The 16,676-nt window shown below is 40.2% G+C and overlaps 1 protein-coding gene across 6 annotated transcripts in view; it reads left to right on the top strand.

Annotated features, from left to right (window-relative positions):
• The window catches only part of CHD1L (chromodomain helicase DNA binding protein 1 like), a 51,491-nt gene that overhangs the window by 26,080 nt on the left and 8,735 nt on the right, over positions 1-16,676 (top strand). For all 6 annotated transcript variants that reach the window (XM_080649123.1, XM_080649127.1, XM_080649126.1 and 3 more), the window contains 9 exons: positions 1,764-1,874; positions 2,475-2,589; positions 3,204-3,357; positions 4,255-4,420; positions 6,720-6,868; positions 8,840-9,003; positions 9,739-9,944; positions 11,063-11,161; positions 16,504-16,574. In XM_080649123.1, the coding sequence (XP_080505249.1) occupies positions 1,764-1,874; positions 2,475-2,589; positions 3,204-3,357; positions 4,255-4,420; positions 6,720-6,868; positions 8,840-9,003; positions 9,739-9,944; positions 11,063-11,161; positions 16,504-16,574 (1,235 nt within the window). The remainder of the gene's footprint in view (positions 1-1,763; positions 1,875-2,474; positions 2,590-3,203; positions 3,358-4,254; positions 4,421-6,719; positions 6,869-8,839; positions 9,004-9,738; positions 9,945-11,062; positions 11,162-16,503; positions 16,575-16,676) is intronic.

Genomic DNA, 16,676 nt, shown 5'->3' with positions numbered 1-16,676 from the left:
AAACCGTGACCTCCTGGTTCATAGATCAACGCTCAACCACTGAGACACACCAGCCAGGCAAGACAAAGAACCTTAAAAGCACCAAGAGAAAAGCAGTTAGTTACCTACAAGTCATCTCCTATAGCTAGTTACCTATAAGACTGTCAACTGATTTCTTAAAAATTTTGCAGGCTAGAAGGGAGTAGCAAGAAATATTCAAAGTGATGAAAAGCAAGGACCTACAACCAAGATTTTTACCCAGCAAAGCGATTATTTAGAATCAAAGGACATTAAAAGAGCTTCCCTGACAAGAAGAAGCTAAAGGAGTTCATCACCACCAAACCATCTATATATATAAAAGACCAAACAACCAGAACAACTGGAATGACCAGTTGCTATGATGTGCACTGACTACCAGAGGGCAAGACGCTCAACACAGGAGCTGCCCCATGATGGTCAGTGTGCTTCCACAGGGGGATCGCCACTCAGCCAGAAGCTGGGCTCATGGCTGGCTAGCGCAGTTGCAGCGGCAGGAGCCTCTCCCGACTCCATGGCAGTGCTACTGAGCAGTTGCGGCAGCAGGCGCAGCGGGCCGGGATGAGTGCGAGCAGCGTGACGTCCAGCCCCGGCTCGGCTCCTCCCTGGCTACCTGCCACTTTGCGCACTGCTTCATCTCCCAAGAGGTCCCGGATTGCGAGAGGGCACAGGCCAGGCTGAGGGACCCCTTCCTCCCACATGAATCCATGCACCGGGCCTCTATTATATAATATTTCAGGGTCTTGAAGAAGAAGGAGGAGGGGGAGTGGTAGGAAGGGAAGGAGGAGGAGAAAGGGATAAAAATATGAACAATGAAATGGCAATAAATACAATTGAATCTAAAAAACGAACAAGCAGAACAGAAACAGACTCATAGACGCAGAGACAGTTCTGACAGTTGCAAGATGGGAGGGGGTTGGGGAGATGGGTGAAAAAGGTGAAGGGATTAAGAAGTACAAATTGATTGTTACACAGTAGTCATGGAGATGTAAAGTACAGCATAGGGAATATAGTCAACAATATTCTAGTAACGATGTATGGTGTCATTGGATATAAGATTTATTGGGATGATCACTTTACTAAGTGATTATATAACGTCCAACCACTGGGGTGTACACCTTAAACTAATAAAATATTGTATGTCAACTCTAATTGAAAAATAAAAAATTATTTAAGAAAAAAGGAAAAGAACTCATAGACAGTCTCTCAGAGCCACTTGATGCCCCCCAGGTACTATAAACTGGTCCAGTCAGTGGACACTTGCAGGAAATGCCATTGGCACATTGAGGAATCCCCAGATTTATAAACAGGGCTTGAGTACATAGTTACCTTCTCCAACATGGGTCTGTAGTGAAGCCTGAAGCCATCTGGCAGGCTCACTCACCAGATCCCAAGTGCTTGTCTTACTGCATGCATAAGTGAGAGTTACGTCTTCGCATGGTCCACAGTGTGTTTTAGGGTTACCCAGGATAGTCAAGATTGAAAATTAAGTCCAGGAATCCAAGTATATCTTATCAACTGCATGTATTTAAAACAACTAGAAGAGTACATTATGGAAAGTTCTTTGGTAAGACAATAAAATAAATGACCCCTACATTTTAAATTTTGCCTGTGGGATTTGCTTAAAATTGGGGCATGCTTGTATAGGGAAAGGGACAAAATTAGCATTTGGTTTTGAGCTGACATTGTTTTATTCCTCATAGAGTATCTGAAAAGAATTAGTATTTGTTTTCTTCCTGTATGTAAAGGCTACAGTTACGAGCGTGTGGATGGTTCCGTGAGAGGAGAGGAGAGATACCTGGCCATTAAGAACTTCGGACAGCAGCCCATTTTTGTATTTCTTCTAAGTACCAGGGCAGGTAAGTCACATTGGCATTGACAAAGGCAAATAAGGGATGATACAGGACTTTTACATCCCAACACTTAGTATGTTTTTCCTTATTTCTCTGAAACTTTAGGTCAGTACTGAGTATAAAAAATGGGACTTTTAGGTCGTTGCCATAAGTTTACCAAGGTACTGGACCTCTGGCATGGTTTTCTATTGTCTGCAGCCTTTCTTAGCTGTCATCTCATCAGAGAAGTAAGGCTGAAACCTGGGGTCAATAATTTTGTGGAAAGTTTTATTCATAATTAATAGAGGTAGCTCTCCTCCCCAGCCATGAATTTGTGAAATGAAATAAGAGTCTGTCCATTACTTAAGTATCCACTTTTGCTGCTTTCCCCTGCTTCCCTCATTCTGTTACTTTCAGTGGTTAAATTTTCCCAAGTCAGGCAATATGAGCTCAGGGAGCATTTTTAACCACTACAAGTTTCTGGAGTTAGAGATTGGGGTGAGTTTGAAGGAAGAAGCCCGATATTTTGACAATTCAGTTTATCAATCTGACCACTGTAGCCTGTCTTTCTTTTCTAGTCTCTAGTCCGCATACTGTTGATCATTCTTCTTCATGCATTGTTTTCAGGTGGAGTTGGCATGAACTTAACGGCAGCAGATACCGTTATTTTTGTTGACAGTGATTTCAATCCTCAGAATGACTTGCAAGCAGCCTCCAGGGCTCACCGAATAGGCCAGAACAAGTAAGAGATTTAAGCAGCAGCATGTTTCCACTTCTTGGCTACTCAGCAGTTCTGGTTTGGGGAGGAAGGTGGTAATCCTGGTGATAGTCCCGGACTGGAGGCTGAGAGACCGCTAGGTGTTAGCCCAGGTTTGCTGCTGACTGGGCAGGGCACTTTCTCACTCAAGACTTGCTTTGTTAAAAAGAGCAAAATCAAGTTGTGAAAGGACTAGAAGGAACCTTCACAAGTTATTTAACGCATCCTTCCTGAGTTAAGGTCTAACTCAGTTAAGAAATTTGTGGTGTTACGGAACTAAGCTGAAAAGATGGGTCTTACCCTTTGACCTGAAGATAATTTAGGTTTACCAGAGATTTTCTTCTGCCACAGATAAGGAATCCCAATTCTGACCACCTCATCATCCCTTCCTTAACTCTTTTGGAAAGGTTTAGTGAGAACCTATGTGAGGTCAGATCTCTCTTAACAGTGGCTCTGTCCACGGATAACAGTCTCCCTTTAGCTGTGCCCCAAACATGGCATTTTGGTTAAATAAACCTTTTAGGTGCATCAACCTTGTATGCTTGCATCCATCTTTGCAGACTCCGATAGCACACTCCTCTCCTTTGACTTCTGTACAGGTCTGTTAAGGTTATTCGGCTGATTGGCAGAGACACTGTGGAAGAAATAGTTTGTAGGAAAGCCGCCTCCAAGCTGCAGCTCACCAGCGCAATCATGGAGGGAGGTCATTTTACTCTGGGAGCCCAGAAGCCTGCAGTTGATGCTGACCTCCAGGTATAGAAGTTTGTTCTTCACTTCAGAATATGTCAGGATTTGTAGTCAGTGCTCTCTGTGGATGAGGATGTAAGTGAAAAGAACTAGCATTGCCCTGGCCGGTATGGCTCAGTGAGTGGGGCGTTGTCCCATGGACTAGAAGGTTGCTGGTTCGATTCCTGGTCAGGACACATGTCCGGGTTGCAGGCTCGATCCCCAGTAGGGGCATGTAGGAGGCAGCCCATTGATGTTTCTCACATAGATGTTTTTCTTTCTCGCTCCCTCTCCATTGCTCTCTCTATATAAAGCAACAAAAATATTTTAAAAAAGACTAGCATTAATTACCCACTCTCCTCAACTACACATTTGGTCTCTGGCCAAACTCTTCCTCCTCTAGTACCTATTGCATACAGGCTGCTGTAGGAGCTAGAAATGAATATGATACAGAAAGGCAGCTGGATAAAGAATAACAATGTGCTTTGGATCCATCTGACTTGAATTCATATCCAAGCTTTGTCACTTGTTGACTCTGTGGCTTTGAGCAGATATTTTAACCTCTTAGCTCTAACAGGGTCTCTGACTTTTCTGTGGCTGTTGAGAATGCCTATGAAGAAGACTCGGTCAGGAGGGCAATGGTAATGCAAGAAATTACTATTACTCTTCAAAAAAAGAATTGGAGGCTCATAACTTGTTTTTAGTATGAGAATTGTCAAAATCAACATCTCTGGCCATCATTTATCATATTTTCTGTTTAGCCATCACCCAATTATTAAATGACTCTGTTGGTTTCTTATTATGGGGAGAGAAGAAAAGGCCCACCATCAGGGAAGGAATATACCTGGTGTCACTTAGCAAATCCCTGATATCCCGGTGTTTATTTTCATGAGAACTGACTGGACTTTGTTTTCTCCATTCAAGTTGGGTGAGATACTCAAATTTGGTTTGGATAAACTGCTGTCCTCTGAGGGGAGCACCGTGGATGAAATAGACCTGGAGTCTATCCTGGGAGAAACAAAAGATGGCGAGTGGATCTCTGATGCCTTGCCTACCGCAGAAGAAGGAAGCAGAGAGCAAGAGGAAGGAAGTAAGTAGGGGGTGAGAGCAGCCCCAAGGGCACAGCCCCCCTAAGCTAGGACATGAGATGAGTCCCCATGGAAAGTCCCCAGTACTGCTCTCTGGGACGTCTTTCTCCTACCCACCCTTATTCTCGTCCTGGGCACACTGTTTAAGACTGACTTGGTCCAGGAACTCTTTCTAGACTGGGCATTATCTGGCTGTTTCCTTACAGCTGAACTTTGAATTAGAGTAACGATATTGATGCTTATGTAGTATCAATCTAAGGATCTTAACTTGTGCTTTTCCTTTCTTGGTTGCAAGCATCTTCTTCTTTATTAGTAAATCCTGCTGTCCTTGGTATGGTGCTTTCCATGTCGTGATTTCTTTTCCGAATAGTATGAGGATTTGTTTTTTAAATTACAGTTAACACTGAGTGTTCTGTGCTCAATCGAAAGTGTGTACTCTGTCATGTGCTTTATATACCTAATTTTTCATTTAATCTTCACAATACCCCACGAGGTGCAGGCACTACTTAATTTTAATTTTTTAATGAAGCAATACATGTAAATCATGAGATGATTTGGTCATTCTCTTAATTTTTCCGAGTTTGGTTAACATTTGTCTATTTCTATTCTGAATATTTGAATTTCTGATTTGAAGGGTTTTTTTTTTGTTTTGTTTTGTTTTCCCCACATAGTAGCTTTGTAAGGGTGTTCCCTGATGTCTTATGATTGTTAGAAAGGACTTTATTTTTTTGTACCAGAGGCAACAAGGATTCAGTGTGGACTTGGGTAAGAGGTTTGAGAGTCTTACTAGGCTTCTTAATTCAAGAGAACCTTATCCCATGAATACAGAGATAAGGTTCAGTGTCTTTACTGGATGGTGCTTCCTTCTTTTTGGTGGGGAGTAGGGTTGATGTGACTTCTGATCTTGTTTCTGTATGACCCTGAGTTTTCATCACTTGCTTCCTTTTTATGTTTAGCCATAATGCTGCCAAGGCATGTCTGCCCCTTCTAAGTTGTCCAACTGCCAACAAATAATTACTTTTTCAGGCAGCCCAGCATGTTTATAAGTTGAGAATTGCATGCAATATGAAGCTACATATGTTGATTATATTTTGACACTTCTCGGCTCTTTATTATTTTTTTTCAGCTCTTTATTTGTTACCACATGTTGGTAGGTCATCTCATTGAAAGCCCACTGTTGATTTAATTAGCAAGTGCCAGTTAGAATTATAGCTGGTTGTATTTGGGTATACGTATGAAGCAATTGATCTCTTGAGAATAAAAATATTTTGCTTTCGTACTGTCTAGAGAAAACATACTTATAGCTGATTTCATAATGCTGTGAAAATATATTCTTTAGTGACATATACTATTAAATACACTTCAGTTTAGAATCATTATTTCATCTTTGAGGTTGCTAGTCTTATCATGAGTTTCCTTTATCAGTGATTCATGATCTTGGCAGGTCACCCAACCTCTTTGAGCCTTTGTGTTCCCATCTGTAAAATGGTGCTGTTAACGTCTACTTCTCTCTTTTAACAGCTGCAAAAATCTACTGTGATCATGATGTGAAAGTGCTCTGATAGCATAACATGCTAATGCAAGATTACACTATTGCAGTTGTTGTAATTGGCCTGTTATCTCTTCTCCTGTAGACACAGTAATATACTGAAAAGAGTACACTGGCCTTAGAGTCAGAAAATTCTGTCTTCTTTATTTATTAGCAGTAAACATTGGGGAGTCCCTCAATCCCTGTCTTAGTCTTGGTTTTCCCTTTCTTAAGTGAAGGGGTTAGTTATACCATGATTGTGGTGAGGCTCATGGAAATGCTTTCTGAGATCTGGAAAGACTACTGTAAATCTAAGGGATTATATTTATGATTCCTAATTTTTCTCATCAGTTTGCCACTTGCTCTTTTAATATTACAGAAAAGGGGGAAAGAGTTGAGTATTAAAAATGTGTTCAGAATATGTTCTTAGTTACTAATGTCAGGAGATTTATGCTGAGGAATAGTGTAGCATGAATGAGTGATGAGTGATTCAAAACTCAACAGGATGGAGGTACTCACCGATCATGTAGAGATGACCCAAAGGGCTTTAGCCATGCTCTCTCCTTTGAAAAATAAATGTGTGAGATCTCCATATGGATCCCAAACCCATCAGTGTCAGTGGGATGGGAAATGCAATACCTTCATCACAAGCTAGTCTTGGCCCATTTAGAATACAGGCTGTTCTTTTGTTCACCCTGGTTATTGCTTTGAATAGAACTAATCAATTTTCTTTAAATATCTAACATTTCTCTTTTTATGTTTTCTATTCTTAGAAAATCACATGTACTTATTTGAAGGGAAAGACTATTCTAAGGAGCCCAGCAAAGAAGACAGAAAATCATTTGAGCAACTGGTGAATCTTCAGAAAACCCTTTTGGAGAAAACTAGTCAAGAGGGCCGGTTACTCCGAAATAAAGGCAGTGTAAGAACTATCTATAGTAATAAAAGTGTAATATGCTAATTAGACCGGACAGCCGGACGACCTTCTGGACGAAGCCAGGGCTGTGAGGGCTGAGCCCCTTGCACAAATTTCGTGCATCAGGCCTCTAGTTAATTTATATAAAAGAATAAGTTCTTCCAATTTTTCATTCTAAGAGAATAAAAAATTATGCTGGGTGTAATTATTTTTTGGTAGTAAAAATATATTTTTATTGATTTCAGAGAGAGGAAGGGAGAGGGAAAGAGAAGCATCAATGATGAGAATCATCTATCAGCTGCCTCTTGCATGTCCCTACTGGGGATGGAGCCCACAACCTGGGCATGTGTCCTGACTGGGAATTGAACCCTAACATCCTGGTTCATGAACCCTAACAACCACTGAGTAACACCGGCTGGGCTGGATGTGATTTATTAAGAAATAAATTATAAGCATTTGTTGAAATGTAAGTATAATTACCTCGGCCAGTATGTGGAGTGGTCTCCCCCTCGCCGCCTTTCTTCAGCCTTCAGTCCTTCAGTCTTTCTTTTGTCAAGATGAGTGGTAAGCCAGACTTGTCGGTCAAAACTGAAGAAAACTAATACCGAAGAAAAAATTATTCTCTCCCCAAAGGAAACTATCCAGCAGAGGAAGAGTGTGTTCAAATATTGTAAAACAATCTTGTCTGAAGAACAAATTTCAACATTGCCTGAGTGTCTTGGATTTGGGCTTGTTTTTGTGTTGTAGAGACTTTAGGCATCTTCTGATGTCTTCTCACTCATACTCCCTGGCTAAGAGATCAGGGGTAACCAGTGTTCTCTTACATACTTTTTTAAACTTCCCATTGGTGCATAAATTCCAGCTGGCAGATGGTGTTGATAATCTCACCATTGATGATCTTCGTGTGTGTAGTCCTTGCACCCCCTGTGGGATGAACCACTTGTAACCTTCTAGGATGGATGCTCTCTAATCTTCATGAAGTGACATGCTTTTGTAGCTTCTTACAGTTTTATTTCTAATGTAGCAATAAAATATATACATAACCACTAAAAACAAGAAATATAAGTATAATTAACTATACTGTAATATAAAAACTATGTAAAAAGTTGGCATAAAAAACATTAGAAGGAGAATTTATTTTGCCACTTAATGCAGGTGAAAGCAGCTTGTCCACTTAAGCCACCCCTAGGATCCCTGTATTACAGCAGTATACATACCCTGCTCTTTTTTTTTTTTTTTTTAAATATATTTTATTGATATTTTACAGAGAGGAAGGGAGAGGGATAGAGAGTTAGAAACATCAATGAGAGAGAAACATCGATCAGCTGCCTCCTGCACACCTCCTACTGGAGATGTGCCCGCAACCAAGGTACATGCCCTTGACCGGAATCGAACCCGGGACCCTTCAGTCCGCAGGCCGACGCTCTATCCACTGAGCCAAACCGGTTTTGGCCATACCCTGCTCTTGATGATCATGACTCCATGTCATTCAGAGAGGATCGCACTGTATCTCTATTGTCCATATTATTTGGCACTTAATATGTACTCTTTGAATGCTAGCTATAATTAAGATAATCATGATGTTGAAATACTCTGTTTAAGAAAGAAATATAATACATTGTATGAAGATTTTCATTAAAAAATGGTTAAACATAAAATGGCATCCTGCAAGGTATGCTTTCCATTTTTAAAAAGTGATTTTTCTCAAGTGCCTTATTATTAATGAAATTAATTAAAATGACATATAGCTTTACCAACCATGCCAGTCCTTTGGTTGAGTTTAGAGTACAATGTCCTGGTCGCCATGCCTGGGAGATGTGTGATGGAAGTGTAAATTGAAGTGGCATGGAGACGCAGTGTTTTGTGAAATATTAAGCATGTTGCTGGCATACAGAGTGTGTTATAGGGATGAATGAAACTTATGAAGGAACAGGCAGTCCCCAAACTTCTTGGTTATAGATCTTGTTCTTCTGATAGGTTCTCATGCCAGGCCTTGTGGAGGGGTCTAGCAAGAGGAAGCGGATTCTAAGTCCAGAAGAGCTGGAGGAGAGAAGGAAGAAAAGACAAGAAGCAGCAGCCAAGAGAAAGAAACTAATAGAAGAGAAGAAGAGGAGAAAGGAAGAGGTGGAACATAAGAAAAAGTATGTGGGCATTATTTGACTGCATTATTAATAAAGCTGAGGATCACAATTGATAAAAGAATCACTATTGTATACTGAGTCCACAGTTGAACATCACTTTTTTTAAAAAAAGTAATGATTGATTTGAGAGAGAGGAGAGAAAGAGACATCATTTGTTGTTCTACTTATGCATGTACTGCTTGATTCTTGTATGTGCCCTGACTAGGGATTGAACCCACAACTTTGGTGTATTGGGATGACGTTCTAATCAACTGAGCTATCCGGCTGGGGCTAGATTAGAACATCATTTTAAAATTGCAGAAAAAAAAAATTGCAGGAAACTTTTATAAAGCTGGTAGCTCCTACTGGTAACAATATTTTTATAATGATTAACCTAAACAGTTTATTGAGGTGAAAATTCCTGAGTGCCTAGGCAGAGAAGATACATTCAGTTGAGGCAAGAAAATTTAAGGTTTTATTGTAGCTAACAAAAAGTAGTTTACTCACAGTCCCTTCTAGTCATGTTCTTAAGAACAGGGACATCTGGTGGCTGCTCATTATTGAAGTATAGACAGGAAGCAGTCAAGCTAATTGGTAAGCCTTGTCTATTTACAGATTGGCAAAAACTCAGTCGGGGTGAGTTTCTAATTGCATTTCCACATGGCACTCAATGTTTGTGAATAGCAATACAAAATGTGCTCCACGGGAAACGGTGATTCGCCTGATTAAATTCCTTTTCTCTCTGGCCTGTTGAAGGATGGCCTGGTGGGAGTCCAATAATTACCAGTCCTTCTGCCTGCCTTCTGAGGAGAGTGAACCCGAGAATCTAGAGGAGGGGGAAGATGAGAGCTCAGCCCAACTGGATTATGAAGATTCAGACTCAACCGCCATCAAGTATGTTAGTGGTGATGTCACCCACCCACAGGCCGGCGCGGAGGATGCTGTGATTGTGCACTGCGTAGGTAGGAGAAATGGTATGGGCTCAGGGTGGGGGCCTCAGTCTTTATGGTGCTAAGAACTGGGGAGGATGAAGCAGAACCCTGACCTAGTGCAGTCTTGTGTGGTCAAAAAAAGTGTGAATTTTAGAATCAGGAGACTTGGATTTGACTGTCGTCTTTCCTTTACCTGGTTGAGTAACCCAACCTCCCTAGGCCTCAACTTCCTTAATCTGTATAATGGGATGATACTATCTACATTATTCTTTTCACAAGGTTTTTAAGAGAGTGAAAAGAGGCAACATCCATAAGACAAATGAACCTTTGAGAAAAAGCAAAATTCCAAGCATGTTTCCCCCTCACAGTCTTTGCACTTTTCCTTTTTTACTTCCTCTGCCTGGAACCCTCTTTTCCCAGTTAGCCACCATCAAGCATTGTTCAAATGTCTGTGTGTCAGAGAGATCTCCCCTGCTTGCCTCATACAGAACAGACCCCATCCTCACGCCTCCATTTCTCTATCCCCTTTCCTACCTTATTTTATTTGATGACACGTATCACCATCTGACATTACATATTTGACTGTTTGATTGCACTAGAAGAAAGGCTTTATGGGAGCAGTGTTTGTTGTCCACTGCTATAACCCTAGTGCTTAGAACAATGCCTGACACATAATACATGCTAACAAATATTTGTAATATGAATGAATAACTCTAAATACAAGGTACTAACTAGCTATGTTAACACCAGCTTGAATGAATCATTTAACCTTTCTTCTTCCTTACCTGTAAAATGGGAGTCAAGTATTGTTGTTAAGTACCAGTGCTACAACTCCCTTTGTTTTGTTACGTTAACTCTCCACCATTCCTTGGTCATCTCCCAGGAATTACAGAAGTTCTACAGAGATTTTGCTCTTTCAGAACACTAATTTTTTCGATGCTTTCCTGTTATGATGGCCGGGTATATTAGAGAAAATCTAAATGTATTTGAGAAATCCAACCTATGGTATTCCTAGGAGATTAGATTGATTTTTCAAAGGGAAGAAAACAACTTCCTTCTACAAGTCTTTTGGTGTAACTTTTTTTTTTTTTAATTGTGGACTGAACTTTGCCTCCTATAAGAAGAAAATTTTCTCTTTCTTCTGTCAGATGACTCTGGCCACTGGGGCAGAGGTGGTTTATTCACAGCTCTGGAAAACCGATCCACTGAGCCAAGAAAAATATATGAGCTGGCTGGGAAAATGAAAGGTAAGGAACAAGAAGAGAGAAGGGTTAGGGATGGAATATGAGAGGAAGCTTAGGGTAGGTATCATGTGGGTTTAAAAAGCAGTAGATAAGGAGTCAGAAGAGCTGGTTGGAGTCTGAATTCTGTCATCAATTAGCTAGTTGTAGTGTGACTTGGAGGCAGTCCCTTCCCCTCCCTGTGCCTGTTTTCTCAATTGTAATTTGTGAATAATGGACTATAATGAGGATAATGAATGTGCAACTGCTTTGATAAATGTTGATTCCTGCATGCATGTTAAAGTTTAGGATTTCATTACTTACCCAACTCACCCAATCTTTATAAGGGAATCTCATGAAAATGTGAAACCTATGGGAGAGAAATCAGACACACCATTAAAGTGCTAACAAAAGCTGGGTGGTGAGGGGAAGAAGGCTGTATTATAACGTTAGCACAGGCGGGGGCGGGGTGGGTAAAGCTGTTTGGTGCCAGGGGGATTTGGAAGTCTGAACAGTATTCTCCGTTGGCATAGAGAAGGGGTAAGGGCACCTCCTTTTATGAGCAGAAATCACAAAGTGGCAAAAGGAGTAAAATTATTTCCCAAAGAACTTGAGAGGCTAAAGGACCTTATTCAATAGAGAAGGGCCCTTCACATTTCTCAGAGATTATTATTATTACTATTTTTTAATTCTGCTCAGTTCTCTAGGATGGACTTAGAATGAATAGATACTCATTCTACTAAAACAAATTACTGGAAGACGGCTTTTAATATGTGTTGAAATAATTAACCCAGGTCTAGATATTGATTGGGCAGTTAGAAAAGCAGGGAATCCAGAGGAGGTCAGAGCTAGAGGTGCAGACGGAGGAGTCTGTTTGGATCCTTGTTTGAAACCAAGAGGGAGATATGATGAATCTAGGACATAAAGCATGTCCTAACAGCCTAAAACTCACTGTTCTATTTATAAGAAGTTTATGTAAATCCCATGGTAACCACAAAGCAGAAACGTTGAGCAGATCAAAAAAAGACAAGGGCCGAAACCGGTTTGGCTCAGCGTCGGCCTGTGGACTGAAGGGTCCCAGGTTCGATTCCAGTCAAGGGCATGTACCTTGGTTGCGGGCACATCCCCAGTGGGAGGTGTGCAGGAGGCAGCTGATCGATGTTTCTCTCTCATCGATGTTTCTAGCTCTCTATCCCTCTCCCTTCCACTCTGTAAAATATCAATAAAATATATTAAAAAAAAAAAAAAAAAAAAGACAAGGAAGGGGAAAAGAGCATACCAGCATAGAAAATATGGAAATGCAAAACAACCAGGAAACAGTTAATAAGATGACATTAGTAAGTTATTGTTACATATCAGTAATTACTTTAAATGTAAATAGATTGAATTCATGAATTAAAAGGCACAGAGTGACTGGATGGATTAAAAAATTAAAAAAAGACCCAACTATATGCCTCCTACAAGAGACCTACTGGAGCCTTAAAAACACACAGACTTGAAGTGAAAGGATAGAAAAAGATATTCCATCTAAGTGGAAACCAAAAGAAAGAAGAGTTAGCTATACTTCTATGAGACAAAATAGCCTTTAAACCAAAAATGGTAATGAGAGGTGATAAAGGTCATTATATAATGATAAAGGGATCAATTCATCAAGAAAATAGAACAGTCATAAATATATATGTACCCTAAGTACATATATACGACATTGGCACACCTAAGTATATAAAGCAAATATTAACAAACTAGCGGTCCATTGCACAAAGAGATTCGTGCAATAGGCCTTCCTTCCCTTGGCTTCCAGCACTGGTTTTCCTCCGGCACCTGGGACCCAGGCCTTCACTCCGGCCAGAGTCTGCCTTCTTCGTCTTTGCTGCAGACTCAGGCCAGAGTCTGCCTTCTTCGTCTTTGCTGCAGACTCAGGCCAGAGTCTGCCATCTTCGTCTTTGCTGCAGACTCCAGAGTCTGCAGTCTGTCTTCGCTGCAGCACTCTGCTTCCCGTAGATTCCTTTGCCCCCCCCCCTCCCTCTCATAGCAGGCATCCTGCTCTGCCTGGCCACTCCACGCCTGGAGCAGCTGGGCAGCCGCCATCTTTGGCCTTCTAATTTGCATACTCACTCTGATTGGCTGTGGCCATAGCGGAGGTATGGTCAGTTTACATGTTTGTCTATTATTAGGTAAGATATGAAGGGAGAAGTAGACAACAATTGAATAATAGTAGGAGACTTCAACATCTCATTTTCAGCCATGGATATGCTCTCTCCAGACAAAAAAATCAACAAGGAAATGATGCGCTTGAACCAGACATGAGATCAAATAGACCTAACATCTATAGAACATTCCATCCAAGAGCAGCAGAATAGACTTTCTTCTCAAGTGCATATGGAACATTTTCTGGGATAGATCATATGATAGGGCACCAAACAAGTCTTAGCAAAGTAAGAAAATTAAAATCATACCAAGCATCTTTTCTGACTACAGTGGTATGCAACTAAAAATCAACAACACGAGGAAAGCTGGAAAATCAACGTGGAAGCTAAACAACACACTTCTGAACAACCAATGGGTCAAAGAAGAAATCAAAAGGAAAGCCAAAGAATATCTCAAAAAAGTGAAACACAGCATACCAAAAACTATGGGTGCTGCAAAAGCAGTTTGAGAGGGAAGTTTATAGTGGTAAATGAATATATTAAAAAAAATAGAAAGATTGAAAATAATCCACCTAATGTTACACCTCAAGGACCTAGAAAAGAAAAACAAATTAAGCCCAAAGTTAGCAGAAGGGAAGGAAACAGCAAAGATTAGAATAGAAGTAAATTAGAGGCCAGAGAAACAATAGAAAAAAATCAACAAATCTGTTTATCTTTTCAAAAAATAAATAAAATTGACAAAACTTTAGTGAGACTAAAAAATTACTTATTTAAATGTAAGACCTGAAACCATGAAACTCCTAGAAGAAAACATAAGCAGTAAACTCTTATTATTGTTGCTTTCTCAGCAAGGGAAACAAAAGGAAAAAACAAACAAATGGGGTTACATCACACTAAAAAGTTTTTGCATAGTGAAGGAAACCATTAATAAAATGAAAAGACAACTGACTGGATGGGAGAAGATATTTGCAAATGATACACTGACAAAGGATTAAAATCCAAAATATATAAGGAACTTGCACAACTTAACACCAAAAAAACCTCCAGATAATCCAATTTGCACTGGTCAATGTGGCTCAGTAGGAGCATCATCCCATACACTGAAAGGTTTCGGGTTCAATTCCTAGTCAGGGTGCGTACAGAAGGCAACCAGTTGATGTTTCTCTCTCACATCAATGTTTCTCTATCCCTCTCCCTTCCTCTCTTTCTGAAATCAATAAGAACATATCTTCGGGTGAGGATTAAAAAACAAACAGCCAGACAATCCAATTAAAAAATGGGAGAAGACCTGAATAGACATTTCTCCAAAGAGGACATACAGATGACCAACATGACTAATCATCTGGGAAATGTAAATTAAAACCACAATATCACCTCACACCTGTCAGAATATCTGCCATCATCAGTAAATGAACAAATAAGTGTTGGTGAGGATATAGAGAAAAGGGAACTCTTACGCACTGTTGGTGGGATTATAAATTAATGCAGCCATTATGGAAATCAGTATGGAAAGTCCTCCCAAAATAAAAATAGAGCCTTCATGTGATCCAGCAATTCCACTTCTGGGTATTTATCCAAAGAAAACAAACACTAATTTGAAAAGAGATATGCACCCCTATGTTTATTGCAGCATTATTAGTAATAGCCAAGATATGGAAGCAACCAAAATGTCCATTGGTAGATGAATGAAGAAAGAAGCTGTGGTACATAATATTACTCAGCAATAAAAAGAATGAAATTTTGTCATTTGTGACAACATGGATGGACCTACTGGGTATTATGCTAAGTTAAATGAGTCAGAGAAATACCCTATGATTTAACGCATATGTGGAATCTACAAAACAACACACATAAAATGAATAAACAAAACCAAATAGAAACATTCATAGGTAAAGAGAATAAGCTGATGGCTGCCAAAAAGGAAGGTGGGGTGGGAGGATGGGAAGAAAAAAAATAAAAACTTAAAGTGCTTCTTACAGTCTTCCTCACTTCAACATTCTGGCCACAGAGTAGGGGGAAAAAACGTGTAAAAATACCTTTATAACCTAATGCTAACTGTGAGTTCCAGAATATGGTCAGGCCCTCTGCAGCCAAACATGAGTATTAAGTCCTTGCCCAAGAAACAGGTGACTTGTTCTGAATCTTACTTACAAAAGAAAAAAATGCACCTTTTTAATTGCTTGCAGAGAATTTTAAAAGGAAACTCTCACTCATCTCCTTGATTTTATTTTACAATAGACAAGCAATCAAAAATTGAATTGCCAATTTGTTTAGGTGAATTATTTCAATTTTGGTCTTTACCTTGAGAGCTCAAACTTATCAGATGTTACTTGAACAAATTTAACAGACATTTTTCTTTCAATTCTTACTGATTCCATTTATATTTCTGAATAAAGAAGAGTATTTTTTATACAATAAAACCTTGTCATGAGCCAGGAAAGAAATATGTTAATCTACCTTAGCTGAGTAATTTCTATTTAAAAAGTATTATTTTTTACTAGAGGCCTGGTGCACTAGTTTGTGCATGGGTGGTGTCTGGCTGTCCTGCCCTGCCCGCCCCAATTGGGCCATTCACGGGTTAGCTGGGAGGAGGGACTGTGGTCGGTCTGATCAGGGTTGGGGGGTCCGATTGGGGGTGGGGCTGGCTGGGAGGAGGGGCTGCAGGCAGTTGGCCAGCCCCGCCCACGGATTGAACTTCCAGTTGAGCTCCAGGTCGAATTCTTGGTCGAGGGGACAATTTGCATATTAGCCTTTTAGTAAAGTACTGTGCCAGGCTCTCAATTTTTTGTAAAAATTGAGCTTTTTGGGGGGGACTAAGCCATATCTTTATGACACTGGTAAACATAAATATTAGGCAAAAATGGCTCAGCTTCCAAAAGGCCCTGGTGCTACTGAATGGAGAGCAGGAAGCTACTCCGAGGACTGAGCTCTTTAAAGATACAGAAGTTAGGGTGCTTAGGGAGAATGTTGTCATATTCATCTCTGAATCCCCAGGGTTAGAGCACAATGCCTGGAATAGTAGGGTGTTCAATAATGTCAATAGTAAACCTTTGTAAAATAAATACAAAGTAGAAAAAACGTTTCTGAGGGGAAAAAAGGAGTACCTAGCTAAGACAGTGACTGGGTCCAGGAGAGTGAGAAAAGGCAAATTTGAAACCTGATTGAACTCAGTCTGCAGTGAACTTAATGTTCTTTCTGTTGCTCCTTTTTCTTGTATTGCAGACTTGAGTTTGGGAGGTGTCCTTTTATTTCCTATTGATGATAAAGAGTCAAGAAATAAAGGGCAAGATTTGGTAAGTGAAAAAAACCACATCTCATATCAGAGCTAAAATTTGGCTCCGATCACCTCCCCTTGAAACTGCTCCTGCTCCCACTGGCCTCTGTCGCTGTATATT

This window comes from Plecotus auritus (genome assembly GCF_963455305.1).
Source record: "Plecotus auritus genome assembly, chromosome: 12".
Taxonomy (NCBI): Eukaryota; Metazoa; Chordata; class Mammalia; order Chiroptera; family Vespertilionidae; genus Plecotus; species Plecotus auritus.
This window is presented reverse-complemented; position numbering and strand designations above follow the sequence as displayed.